The 14,668-nt window shown below is 40.2% G+C and overlaps 1 protein-coding gene across 1 annotated transcript in view; it reads right to left on the bottom strand.

Annotated features, from left to right (window-relative positions):
* LOC140305834 (uncharacterized) overlaps window positions 1–13,656 on the bottom strand; it is a 38,475-nt gene extending 24,819 nt beyond the window's left edge. The window contains exons 1-11 of the mRNA XM_072384880.1: window positions 13,374–13,656; window positions 13,081–13,253; window positions 10,265–10,839; window positions 4,743–4,763; window positions 4,595–4,657; window positions 2,988–3,041; window positions 2,837–2,881; window positions 2,636–2,662; window positions 2,139–2,183; window positions 1,941–1,985; window positions 1,803–1,856 (exon numbers count right to left, since the gene is read on the bottom strand). Of these exons, the coding sequence (XP_072240981.1) occupies window positions 1,803–1,856; window positions 1,941–1,985; window positions 2,139–2,183; window positions 2,636–2,662; window positions 2,837–2,881; window positions 2,988–3,041; window positions 4,595–4,657; window positions 4,743–4,763; window positions 10,265–10,839; window positions 13,081–13,237 (1,086 nt within the window). The 5' untranslated portion in view covers window positions 13,238–13,253; window positions 13,374–13,656. The remainder of the gene's footprint in view (window positions 1–1,802; window positions 1,857–1,940; window positions 1,986–2,138; window positions 2,184–2,635; window positions 2,663–2,836; window positions 2,882–2,987; window positions 3,042–4,594; window positions 4,658–4,742; window positions 4,764–10,264; window positions 10,840–13,080; window positions 13,254–13,373) is intronic.
* Between the last annotated feature and the right edge of the window lie 1,012 nt (window positions 13,657–14,668).

Consider the following 14,668-nt stretch of genomic DNA (forward strand, 5'->3'; position numbering starts at 1 on the left):
CTCTGCTTGAAGAGCTTGATGACAACAACTTTAGGGGTAGGGTAAAGTGATAAGGCAAGTTTGGGATTGTCATTGGGATTGGGCCTAAATCTGTAGTAGCCTCCAGTTATTGTTTGTTATGTGGTACCTGCAAAGTCATCATGCTGCTGCTAACATCTGTTTAATCCTTGATAAAGACATGGAGTCAATTCCACAATCTTCTAGTCCTTTCCAAGGCGAACCCATTAATTTTTCACTGACGAAGAACAAAGTTTCATTAACAAAATGTCGTTTCCAACATTTTTTGGCTTTCCTTTATTAAAGCTTTGTGTGGGTCTCGTGTGTCCATAAATCTTTGCTGCATTACCTCTCCAGCTTGTTTTTGTTTTTCTGTCAAATTCCAATCCAGCGCTCCGATTCCTGCAGCTGATAAGAGGTTTGCATCTTGCAGTAGAGCCTGTGTAACTCTGCTGTCCACGTTTTTTTAACATACTTTCACATCTGCACTCCCCTGGATTGATGTTGATGTCTTGACTATTGTTTTGGAGGTAATTCCTCACAGCTCCTGGGGCATCTCTATCATCAGCTGAAATTCTCTGAAGTCAACAAGCGTTTTCTGCAGGGCTTCAAATGCAGTAAATTTCCAGTGTTTTTCAGTGCTCTGTTGGTACAGGTGGGCTGTTTTTCTGTCATCATTGGTTTGTCATGGTGGTGTTTGCCCTTTGAAACGCCTGCTGCGAGTGCTTAGCCTTATTTTGTGAAACGGAACGGGGAATCGATTCATGCATGAGCACGTTTATTCAGCTTTTAATTTCAGCTCCAAATAGCTTGAATTTTTTCAAAAAGATGATTGGAAGGGCACTGCATGTGGCGTTTTGTGAGGATATACATCTGTACAGACCATTGTCACAGCAGTTATTCATTGCTGACAGCTAACTGAAATGAAAAATGAATGACAAAATAATTAGCCTATTTAGGTGTGCAGAACTGGAAAATAACAAAAGACCAGAACAAAAAAGACAAGCAGGTTTCCTGCTTGGTTCTGTACCCTTACTGAAAATTGGCGGCAAAACACAGTTTATGTCCGTGAACTGTTGTAATATGCTTTTGTATTCCTGTACATATTTAAGCTAGGTGATTGCAGATATGGGTGAATCCAACTTGCACTCGCAATTTCATTCAACCAGAGTCTGCATGTTAGCGAATGCCGGATGGAGACAGCGTTCCATTGTCCTGCCCACTGCCCAGCCAAAATATCAGCCCACACTACTTCCACTTGAAAGCTGCAGTCTTGACTGTCTTGGAGTTGTAACTGCCAGGTAGCAAACTGCTTACCATATATGTTACTAATTATCCATAGAGCAGTGGCTTGAGCAATAAATGGTACATATAAGATGGACAAACTCAAAGTTGCAACATTATTTTTTATACTTGTGCTTTGAAGTCGGGAGCTCAGTGTTTGGTTGTTGCCACGTTGGTCTTTTTGGAAGCCAAGAGTCATGTTTGGACAAGAAAGAGGAGCTGAGGAGTTGGCACTGACAGGACACAAATTGTACAGGAGGTCGGTTGTGGTCGACCATGGCAAGAGGGTATATCCTCAGGGGCCACAGTTGCTTAAGTATCTTAGGTAGCACCATCTAGAACAGCACCACTAGGAGTTTTATAACTGTGATTACTGTGTTGACCAATGTGAAAAAAAGTGGGGATGATAATGGACAATTTCAATGGATAATAGTTCATAGACATCAGAAACATGAGATTCCTCAAAGTTAGTTTAGATCTTAGATACTGGTTTCAGAAGCATCAAAATGTGGAAGACTTACTTTTTTGCCCATTATACCCTCAGGTCCCACATCACCAGGCGGACCAGACAAACCCTGGATTGTGAATGAAAGCGTGAGAGTTATGTGTGAGATATAGCAAGCTGAGAGAGTAAGATGGGATAAGACGGAGAATTAAACCTGGAGTCCACGATTTCCTCTTGGACCAATGACACCTTCAGGACCCTGAAAGAAATATCGAAAATTAAGAGTTAAAGTAATCTGCCATGGTGGTCATAAATAATGTTTTGATAATAAAGTGGGTGAATCAAAAGTGATGAAGCAAACAATAGGCTGAAAAGCTGTTCAAGTTAACTCAGCATCATCGTACAAACGTACTCTGTCTCCTTTTACTCCAGGTGTTCCACACTCCCCTCTTTCTCCCTGTAAGAGAAGAGCAAACAGTTTATCAAAGTCGTCGGCAAAATGTCATTTTTCTTATTTTGTACTTGCAATCCCATTCCATGGCATTTCCAACAACAAGTTTATGACAAAGATGTGGCAATTCATCTTGAATACTAGGTTTTCAGGACCCAACTTGAAGTTGGTTTGCCACTTGTGATGCCACAGGATTTAGTGTAATTATGAAAGTCTGGGGTTGAATTCCTCCAGAAGATGAATAAGAGCAGAAATTTGCTCTTTGCAGAAGTTTGACATTAACCACGGCTGAACAAAGGGCAACTAAATGCAGTGATATTTCCTAAATCTTAGCATGTCATCACGTCTAAAGAACACACTTCTTCAGTTTCTTTCACTTGTGAAGATTTTCAACACATGTGGGAACCCTATACTTTATCGTGGCATAAGGAGGGATGAGAATAGAATCCATACAATACCTTCTCTCCTTTGTATCCCGGTTTTCCCTATGTGTGCAAAACAGTTTTGTTAAGTCAAGAGGAGCAATAACACACAAATCCACCCCCCAAAATTGCAATGGGAAAAAAAGTCATAAACAGCAGTTTGCATTGAAGATTAAAAAAAATTGACTTAAATCTGAACTTGGTCTTAAAATTAACCAACAAAAAGGAAGACCTTACCTCTGCTCCTTCTTGACCCGGAAGACCACTGAGCCCACTTTCACCCTAAGAAAAGATTTAGTTTGAACCAGGAATGGCAACCTACCATTGATTTGATTAAAAAAAAAAAACAAAAAAAAAAAACAATTGTTGGTTAATGAGTTGGCAGCACCTTCAGTCCTTTGAGACCAGGGCTTCCATCCTCTCCAGGACGACCCTTCTTGCCCTGTGGAAAAAGTTGCGTTGTTATTGCATATTCTGCGTTCTATATCAGTATAAAGAGATAAACAATAGCTGGGTTTCCATTAACAACCTAAGCAGATCTGAAGTGCTCACAAACAAAGCTTGAAAAGGCAAAAAATGACAAGAACAACTGCAGTGGACATCCAAAAGGAAATGGAGAGAGCTCCTCTTCAGGTATTACTTCCATCTCTGGGAATATTGGGGATATTATATCGTATCTGTAAGATATGCCGGCCCATCACATGACTACTTATTTATTTTTGATGGCTCAGACCAGAAACAGCTGGTGAATCACATCTGTGTCAGGTCAGATGGGATTTGAATATTTTTTTTCTTCCTAAAGTGCGTCATGTCCCCATGAAATCAGTACCTGAGGCAAGATTAGAAACTTTTTCTGTGCATTAATTGAACACTTTTTCTCATTTGCATCGTCAAAAATACAACGGATGTGTTGTAACTCTCGTGAAGATCCTTTCGTGTGTTCAGTAGCTGTGACAGTTGGTGTTGCTGTTGATGGATGCGCTTAATCTCACATAATTATGGTCTATAAAGTAGTCTTCCATATGATCTTCTTGATGCTTCGGAATACCCAATATAAGGGGTCCTTTGTTTTGAGGAATCATGGTCCTCATCTGTCATGTGTAGACCACCGAGTCTGAAAAAAGATGTGTCAGACAGGCTTGAAGTGGAGCCGAACAACTGTCTTGCTCTTATCTCTGTTTCCAAGCATGTGTGCTGTGAACTGGGTATTTTCTCATCTTTTAAGTATCTCCCTCTCCGTCTGCACGTATAGCTTGAGTCAGTGTGTCCCTGCTGCTCCTAATGTGAAACAGCTTCTGTTCTGAGAATTATGCTGAAGGGGGTAATTACTCTGTTCTCATCATGGGAAAATACATCAAAGCAAAGTCACTTTGTCTAATTGTGGCTGACCCCTCTTGAGTATTAAAAGACATGCCCATATCACCACATGTTGGACAGCCAAAGGACATCATGTACGTTGTATTTTATCTGCGAAGCAGACATGACTCTGCTGATTTCCTATGTAAATATATGTTTCGACCTGTTCTCAATAAACTGTAAGAGGAATGTAAGGCATTTGCTTTACTCTCACTGCTTCAGGGAAACAGATTTTCTCAAAACCACACAAATTACCAAACTCCCCTGAACCCGGCAATCAAGCAGCCTCTTAGCATTATAGTCTTTTGTCAGCTCTGTTGTCCTCTGAAAAGATTCGAAAGGAGGCAGCTTGCGTTTGTCAACCCTGAAGAGTTAAATATGAAATAGTAGTAGTTTTACTGATACATGATTAGAATAAATAACTGAAGCAGAAGTTGTAAAATAGCTGAAAACCTTGAAATTCAACAAAGAAATATTCTTAATTTTATGATTTATTCCCTGAGGGAGATTTCTTGGATTCTTTACATTAAGCCATATAAAATCACTCTAATAGACTCCCACATTTACATGTTTATGAGCATATTACTGGCTCTTTTAAAACCGGTTCCTTAGTCTTAGACAGGTAGATGTAATACTTACAGCAGGCCCACTGGGTCCTCTCTCACCCTTCTCACATTTGCATGGGGTCGGGGTCAGCACACACTTCAAATACAGGAAAAGAAGAGTCAGACAGGTCATCCAGAGATATTACGCCAAACATAAATGGACCAGTTGTTGGCAGACTTACCCCTTCTTCGGCCAGCACCATCTGTGGGATAAGAAAGACAACAGAGTGCTGTTAGATGTGCTCTGTACCAGAGATATTAATTTTATACTCAACAGATGTTAAATAAAAAAGTAGAAACACAAGGTTTACAATTGAGGGGAAACTACATTTCATATCTTCATGAAAACCATAAAAACCTGATGTTCAGAAGCTATCCAGCCAACATGTTCTCATTTCCCAGCACTTCACATCCTGATGGAGAATGTCAGGAGCCCCTCAGTTTTCAATGAATACCTTTACCGTCATTTTCTGACACACAGAGACCTGTCCCACATTGCCACTTATCCTTCTGCATTGGTAAGTGGTGCACTGGCTGTGCCAATAGCACACAGCAACAGGGACAATCATTCAAGTAAAGCAAATTTAGAGATTTGCTTTGAAACAGGATGTATGTGTTAAATAAAAGTTTTTCACTGTAATAAGCCTACAACACTGTATCTGCCTCAGACTACAAAACTAGATTGCTACTAAAACTTATCTGACTTCATCATGGATCTGTGTCTTTCAGATCTTCAGCTGTCTGTTTAAATGGCAGAGGACAAAGAAAAACTGGATACATTTTTTTATTAAGAATACAGCTGAAATGTGCAGATGTGGCATAAGACACCAGCTCAGTAAAGCAAAGCTGTGTTTGGTGGATTGAAGGGCAAGTTAAAGGCAAGCCTCTCTAATTGCCTTTTCCTTTATATATGTTGACATTCTCTTCATATTCTAACAGCTATCGATAATTCTGTGCAAACCCCCCCCTCCCCACCAAAAAATCTGCCTCGTTAGTCTGTCACAGGCGTGTAAAAAGGTCAACGGATTGGCAGTTCTCTCTTTCTGCATGCATGAACGTTGTTTGCGCGTTAATTACTCGTCACCTTAGTCAAGAGATCCCCGCAGGGACAGAGAGCGAGAGCACAGAAATGGCAGAGAGGGAGCCGAAACTTAAACTTTCTATATCAAGCATCATCACAGGAGACAAGGACAGGCAGACTGCATCAGAAACGTCTGCAACAACAAAAAGGTCTCAGTAAAGAAAGAGGTTAAATTAGAATAAATCTAAGAATAGCTTATTCACAATGGCTGTAACCCAAATAATTACAGGACCAAAGAACTGACACCGTGGATGCTGTTTTTCTGTTGGATGCTATAGAGCTCGTGTAGCTACACTGCATGTTATTCAGTGACCGTATTTACCACGTAATTCAAAGGCTAACTAGCTGCTGTTCCAGCTGAGTTGGGTGGTGCATGTCCACGCGTCGCAGATATTTGGCTTTGGAGGGAGCTCTGAAGGGAGGGGTGGGAGTTTCTTAGCCGTGTGGTTTCAAACACTAGTTTTTTTTCTTGCAGCTTTAACCTTGCAGCTGTTGTGGGGCTATATTTGCTTGTATTTGGGAGTTAGTACGGACATTGGCTTAATATTGTTCCCAGCAACACTCATCTAATTATTAATCAAGTAGTTTTACAAACCCTCTCCAGAGACACCTGAAATTGAACAGATTTCAGTGGATACACTGATATATTGATACAACAGCCAGATGGAGTCTCTCCTTCCCCTGCTGGTGTGCTCCCATTGTGCCAATATTGCTGATGAATCCTTGGAAGGACACACCTGCCACTGTAAAGTCTGTTTAACACTTTAAACAATGATGAGAACTCCACCGCTGGAAGGTGACACAAATATTCAGTATTTGCAGTGTGCTTTAGTCTTTTCACATCGAAGCAGTTTGCTGCGGTTAAAACAAATTGGTGTGAGTTCTTTAAACCAGGGTGTTAAGGGGAATCAATCTTGAGAGCAGTTGGCACGGCTCATTTTCACATGATTTTGAAACAAAATTCTATCTACTTTCCGATTGTTTTGATAATTTATGTTTGACTGGGTGTTTAATAACTTTTTTCTAAAGCTGCATTGTGTGAAGTATTTATGAGTCGTGTCTCATCTTTAGTACATAGCAGAACGCTCTCAGTTTTGGGAAAAAAAGAGAAATTCTTGGAGCTTGAGTAACTGCTAGTCAGAAATGGGCCAGTCGTGGTGTTTTTAGCTACCTGTATTGTTTATTTTAACCCCCCCAGCATTATCGATCAGACTACTACCAGATTGTGTCAGTATAACACGGGTTATGTTACCAAAGACAATGTTTCGTCATGTAAGGGTGCTCCAGTCTAGATTTTTGGGGCTGATGAAAAATCCTGGAAGCAGGATTGTCTGATACTGATCAGCAATCCCATGGTGTATTTGAAGCTTTAATTTATCATGTAATAGTTTTTACTAATGTACTATTGTTAACAACCACCTGTGTATTAAATTTAGAGATGAGAAGGTATCATTGTTGGAGAGCTGCAACATGTTCTGCAACATGTGCATCATATTACTCTTTCAAACCACAGTAGCCTCCGAGCTTCCTGGTTATTGGGAACAACTAAGAGCTTAAAAGTAGAAAAGTCACATTTTATGAAATAAGATTTAGAATAAAAGCTAAATGAGTACAATACCACCAAAATGAACAATAGATTATAGTGGGACAATAAAATGAATGCATTTTCCTGTGACCCACAGGTGTTTTTCATATAATTTTGTTTAAATTTGTTGCTGAGAAGGTCTGGGGTCCGCTACCACCAGGCCGTGAAGCTTTAGTTACTGAGCTGCAGGTGGTCCACAAACAAATGAATGAATGAATAAGCGAGTAAATACATTTTTCTGCAGTGAGACTGAATGCAGCAATTTGTGCCATAATGTCTGTCCAACTGAGTCGGTGATCTTGGTGCCTTGCAGTTTTTTTTTTTTTCATTCTTGCAAAGACAATAACATGAATTAAGTATTTTTCTTTTCTATTCTTAGAGCTGTGTGTATATTCTCAGTGACATATGAATGCAGCTACAGCTGTTGAGAAATATCTGCTGTAACAATGTGCTAATTAGCTATTGGGCATGTATTAAAGTGGGCTTTTGTGTGTGATAGGACTTGAATATAAAACCTCATTTTCTCAAAATAAATGATAATTAGCTGACTTAACTCCAGTTCTGAGTATTTGCGTTGCCCAACAGGCTTTGCTTGCCTGTCCATTTAAAAAAAAAAAAAACGTTTTTTTGTGGAAAATTATCCATTATTATCAGCCATTAACGATCTGTGGCTGATCAGTTTGAGTACCCTTAAGAACATGGACGTTCTACAGTTAAAATAATTTAACTGAAGGAAATAACTGTGTGATTTAAAAGTGCTCAGTGAAGTCCACAATATAGGATTTGATCAAAATGCCATGACATTTCTTAAGTCTGAGTTTTTTTTACAGATGTCACAAAAATTTGCTCTTTTGTCACATTCCCATTCTGAGAAACTCTTAGCTTCGCTCCCATGTCTGAATTTCTGTCTGATTCTCTAAAACTCACAGCAATCCAACAGCTGGCTACTGCAGATAAGACACTAACTACTCTACTTTACACAACTACACTAAAAGATCAGAAATATCACTTTAAAGTCAGGAAAACAACATGGTTAGGTATGGAAATACACAACTAAATACATTTTACTTTGGCAAGTTCTCAAATATTTTGCGTTGCCATTGTGATACACTCCACGACTGTCATGCTACCAGCTCTGAAAACCCTACACATCCAAAGCTGATGATATGGGAGAACCCTCTACATTCAAAACTGAGGCAGTGGGCTCCTGCCGAAGCATCACTTTGTAACGAGTTGGAAGTGAGAACCAATTGGTCCCTCTGGACTCCAAGCTGTGTGTGTGTGTGTGTGTGTGTGTGTGGCTGAAACACAAAATTTAGGACGAGGATTACTTAGGATTTAGGATTATATGCTTGCAGGTTTGGATATATTTTTTCGGTCTGATGATGACCAACAACAGTAGCAATACAAAGACTGTCAGCCATTTTCTGAACAGTTTCCACAGACTACTTCCCAGATGGTTCTGTGTAACAAACCATCTGGTATGTCGGGTTATACATCCCGTACTTCCTCTAGTAACAAACATTTTGCCAGACTCTGGTTTTTACTTCATTTCTGTTCAAAGCGAACCACATTTTCTACACAGGGGAGTAAAGGTTTCAGCTCAACTGAGACTAAACACAAAACACATGCATTGATTCGTACGCTAGCCTCACCCGGCATCAAGGTGATGTTTCTGTAGCTGGCAGAAGTGTGAAGTCGTCGCACACAGTTTGTCTACTCTGAAAGAATGTATGATGCAGTTGAATGCTGAGATTAAAAAAAAGAAAGTGTCTCAGCCGAAAAAGAGGCACATACTTATCACATACAGATGCTGCTTATACAAGGAAATGAGATGAAAGTCTGGGCAGAGCTGCTGCTGAGTTTCTAGAATGTAGGCAGTATGCGGTCTGTCATATGCAATGCTTTGGAGGCCCGAATGCAGGTTTTCTATAAAGTTTTCCTTCCTCGTTTATAGATGCTTACCACTTGTGTCAACAACAAAGCTCTAGTTTGAAGTGGTGCAGCATCATCCTGCATGAATGATGTTGCGTGCAGGCATGTTTTTGCTAGATTCCGGCACTTACTGCACCCGATTTTCTCACAAAAAAAAAGTCTAATGTGGAGCATATGTTCCAACCAGATGTTGACTCCAGGATGTTGCAGTCCAACACATGTTCTAATTAATGGTCTATTAAAAGTAACCCCAGTCATCAAAGCTAGCTAAACAATTGAAAATTAAGACATTTAAAACATTTCCTAAATTAACTTTCGAACATGCATAGTTATCTCATATAGCTTTACATGTTGTCGTATTCTTACACCTCAAAGCTCACATTTTTTTCAGCTGATTTGAGTGCAGTTATAAGAGTGTTGACCTGTTACTATGCAGCAGGTGTACATCGGGGATGCAAGAAGCCAAGAAATCATGGATGGTGGCGTCAAGGAGAGAAGCAGAGGGGGTAGCTCTATGGTGGCATGAAGCTAAAAATGCCAACATTTGGAAATATCCGTTTATATCATGGCTTTTTGAAGCTTTCATCTGCCACAAATGTCTACCCTCTGGTTAAAAGCTATTATCCAAAAACGCATACAGTTCCACAGCTGATGTAAGTGCCAAAGAAATGTTTCTCGTAGGCTCCGGGGTGTTTATGTGCAAGTCTGAGCATGGATACTAAAAAACATAACAGTAAGTCTTTAATGAAACTGTATTTATTTGCATGTATCTGGTGAGATGCGTACAATCCTGTCAGCTCTTTATTGCAGATGAGACTAGAGATTAGATCAGATTTTTGGTTTGTTTTGCTTTGAACAAAACTCAGTTGTCGATTTAATGAAACCACTGAATTACGCCTAAATGGTGTTTAACTATCACACAAGTAAAGAATGTTCACGACTTAAGCAAGCCTGTCAAAGATAAGGGTTGTAGTGGCAAAACACTGGATTGGAAACCATAAAACCTCTCAAGATCACTATGAATCAACTTTGCATACCAGTGTCACAATTTACGATACTGCATGCAATCTGCAGAAGTTACAAGTAAAAAGTTTTTTACTCACAATCTCCTTAATGACTTTATCCACTATGCCTTCATCCTGCAGGTTGTGAAGGTAGCGGGAGGCTGGAGAACTTGCAATTGAACGTAGCTGTTCAATATTTTCAATCACATTGGCTTCACGCGTGATTCCTATCGTGAAGAAACGGATGCCCTGGTTCTTTGCATCAGTCACAGCTGAAAATATGTCGGGGTTCCTTGGGTGCGAGATGCCATCAAAGAGCAGAACGGCAACCTTGATGCTGTTGGTATTCGACTCCTCCAAGTAAATGCGGGTCAGGTTGGTGATGGCATAGGTAGTGTATGTGCCCTGGCCAATGTATGCAATAGGAGCAATTCTGGCCTTAAAGCTTTCTATGCCTCCCCACTGTTTGAAGGTCTGCTCTGTGATGACATGGCTGCTGTACTGCAGGAGAGCTGCACGGGTGCCGAGGCCCCGGCCGTTCTGCAGCCGCAGGCCCTGGAGCCGCTCCATCACATCTACAACAAAGCGCTTCTCCTGGGCATGGTTGTCCTTGGCGCTCTCTGAGCTGTCGATTAGAAAGGCCACCTCCAAACGACAGTCCTCATCGATGAGAGCTGGAAAAAGCAAGGATGACACATTTGATGACAAAAATGAAAGCAACCGTTTGAACTTTCTGGAAATACTTCTGGCTTTTTCTCAGAGTTGAATTGATACCACCCCAGATATGTTGCTGCGTCTGGTGCAAGCTAAATCCACCAGTCTCCATTCTCTGTTATGCATTTAGATCAGGTCTTTTTGTTTTCTTGACAAAAGTGAAATGACAATATGCCACACAGTATGTGACTGATGATGGCAAAAACAACCAGATTTTCCGAAGATTTCTGCACCAGACAAAGGTGTAATTATCATACAACTAATGCTAAACTAACTGCATCAGAGCTGCACGGTGGTTCACGGTGTTGCTTTACAGCAAAAGGGTTCCTGGTTCTAATCCTGACTGGGGCCTTTCTATGTGGACTTTGCACCTTCTCCAGGCCCTCGGGTTTCCTCTCACTGTTCAGAAACATGCATCCTTGGTTAATTGGTGATTCTAAATTGACCCTAGCAGTGAGTGTGGGAGTGTATGGTTGTTTGTCTCTATGTGGCCTTCTGATGAACTGGCAACCAGTCCAGGGTTAGAAGCCTGCCAGTTTAATTCGAAGTGCATTACTGATGACTTTGTAAAGAGAAAATCAGAGGTGAGCACCTGTAATGTAAGTTGAACTTTTGTTTTGACCTTGGTGCCGAAAACTACGCTCTCACTGACTGTATTCCTGGTCATACTCTGCCATTAAGTATGATTTTACCTGAGGTGGTGCTCACACAACAGATTTGGTCACACAGCTGCTAGTCTGCTTTGTTTCTATTAGGCATATTTTACTATTTCTGTTGTTTTCAAGTTGCAATTTTTCACCTGCTGCTGAAGTTACCTTAGCTTATGTTAGTTTGATGTTAACTGTATGACTGAAGTGTTTGTCACCTGCTCTCTGCTGGCTGATTTGCTTTAAATCAGTGTAAAAAAAAATGTCGACTTGCAGACAGAAGAGAGACAGGCTGCAGTATTTAATAGCATACTTGCATACTTTTTGAGTACATTGTGTCTCATATGTTGTGATGGGCAGGGCCGCTTTGTATGGTGCTGACTCCTTTCTCTTTGGCACCAGAGTGGAATTTTGAAAATAAGTTGATTCAATTGATCTATGATGAATGTAAACTAATTGAGCTTTGCAGTTTATGATAATTTAAAACCATAATATATCATTTCATTTGGCAGAAGCTGATGTTTTGTAATAACTTATGTATGTGACTTCTGAGGATAAAGTTGCTGTACTGAAACCAAGAGAAATGATTGTCAGGGCTCAAATGTTCATTTTAGGACTGTGAACTTAGCTCAGAATTCCAATTGATGAACTCTGAGCTTGAATAATTTAGACTTTAATCTGTCTGAACTTTGAACTTGAACTTTACTCTTCTGAAGAGTAAACATGCACAACATGACAGTGAAACTGTGATTCTTATTTCTCAGAAACAAAGTAAATATGTAGCAAATTGTATTTCCCAGAATGGCAGCACATTTTTATTCACTTAATAAACAGTAGGAGCAATGACGGTCATTTATATTAAAAGGTGCACATCTGGTTATGTTTTGACATTTCATCAGTTAAAGTTTTCTTTCTGGATGAGATGTACCTGATACATTTTTCCAGTTTTGACTGTTGCCATGCTGGTTGTTGAGTTTTTCAGCAATTTATGTTTATCACTTTCATATCCAGCCAGTTATTAAGACCCAACTGGAAAATGGGCATCATGAGGAGGGGTACATTTTTATCTTGGGAACCTTCAGAAGGAGGACTGATGATTTATTGACCGTTTAGGCTCTATTGGCTGTTGCCTTTTTCTGAAAACTGTGATAAGTTCATGAGTGCGACACATAATTTTTAAGACAAAATGAAAGCAACTGAACTTGCAGCGTCAACCTTCAGCTGTGGAAGAAGGTCGCAGATGTAATATAGGCTGAAGATAAACCACATTAATCTTCAGAGAAATATGTCACATAGAGAATGTGCCTGGGGACACAGGATTCTGAGCGAATAAAACATTTGGATAACGGAGCACTGAGCGGTCACACTGGAGATGGATTGCTCTGAGGCCTGAGAGATAGGATCGGTCCAAGTGGATCGCATCCTGCAGCAATGTCGAACCATGTTCTGTCATTTTCTTCCAGGCAGTATATATTTTTCACCCGCACAAATTCGATACCACTTTTTTCAAGTATCAGTAGGTTCCCCAGTACATTTTAGAGTCAAGAAACTTACATTTGCCATTTGGAGATATGGAATTTGGTGAATACAGTTTGTTCTTCCTTTCATTCTTGGTGGCTACGACCTCATCCTCATAGTCTTCTTCATACTCCTGTGCCCACAAGCACTGAAGTCTCCACAGCAGCAGGAGCAAGTGCAGAGAGACGACCATGACTTCCCTGAGAGGGCTAAAAATAACAGAGATGTGAATTTAAAAAGACATATCTAAGACATATCTATCCATTTCAGTACCCTCAGAAATAAAACTTGCACAAAGTCTGAGAACAAGCTTTAACAAGAATGCATACCTCACAATGCTGCTAACTTAAGTCTCCAATGTGCTCCACTCTGTACTGTTGCTCCCCTGGAGGCAAATGGACAAATTCAGAAAGACGATGCAAACAGGGCAGTGGAGAGCTTCTTCATTCACAGTTGGTTCAGTTCCATGTGCAACTATCAAGTTGGTAAGCTTCCTCCAGTGGTTGGATCTTAGCTGAGAGTCTGCAGGTCAAGCATGCCCCATGTAGTCATATCAGAGGCTGCAGCAGCAGCATTGTCTTGCCAAAAGTTTAGACTTCACTCTGGCTCTCATGGGACTCCCTCAAAGTCAAGTCATTCTAAGCTTGCAGTAAATGAAGGAAAGTCCAGCCCTTTTTTAAACTCCCTCCCTCCCACTCTCCCTTTTGGGAAGAGTGTGGGTTGGGAGGATGAGGAGCCAGAGACGGTCGAGAAATCCCTCATCATCACTGAGCAATAAGTGCCCTTTTTCTTTGTTTTAGAGTGTCTTTTTTACTTTTTAACCCATGCTATTTTAAACAATAGCAAGATGTAAAGTCTCCAGGGAGAACTGCAGTTAGTCTTTTAACTAGGACATGTAGCTGAGATCAAAGTAGGCCTGAATATTTTTTTGTCTGTGTTATGTGGCAGCCAGGAGAATGAGAACGTTGAGGTAATGTCCTTGGGAATTTGCCCGGAAACTTACTGGGGATCAAAACAATACTTTTTAAAGCCCAAATTTTTGGTTTATATCCAAAAAAGTTAACAAAATGTGTGATTGGACTTGTCAAAAGCACCAACACAAATAAAAACTCCCTTGTTGAGTTCAGTTGACTCAGGTTTATTTTACAGTCACAGTTTTTCACACTTGAACTTGTTTTAGTCACAGTGGGTAATGCTAATGAAAGCAGGCTAAATTTAGAGATATAGCACACTCTTGCTGTCAAGTGGTCGAAAAGCTGAATTGCATGTCGTGAAATTTAACACAACAAATTCTAGCTAATTCTATAACCTGTTGACTCAAATCAGAGATTTGTAAGTTTAATGGTGCTGTATTCTTATTTGTTTGCTTCATATAAATGTATTATGATCAAAATGTCTTCATGATTCATGGTAACAGCAATGCAAATGTTGTACATCGTCTCACTTGAAGTCACAATAGAATCTATCTGAGTAAATGAAAGTAAAAACAGGTTATAGCTGACAAGCCAGGCCAGGCTACAGACACTTACAGCGGTGCTATACCTTGTGCAAAGTCAGGTGAGTTCTGTGTGACACAAATATTGTCATCATAGAATGCTTGTGTACAAGGCTTCCAGCAGATGTC

This window comes from Leuresthes tenuis, unplaced genomic scaffold (assembly GCF_036924035.1).
Source record: "Leuresthes tenuis unplaced genomic scaffold, fLeuTen1.0.hap1 SCAF_1, whole genome shotgun sequence".
In the NCBI taxonomy this organism is placed as follows: Eukaryota; Metazoa; Chordata; class Actinopteri; order Atheriniformes; family Atherinopsidae; genus Leuresthes; species Leuresthes tenuis.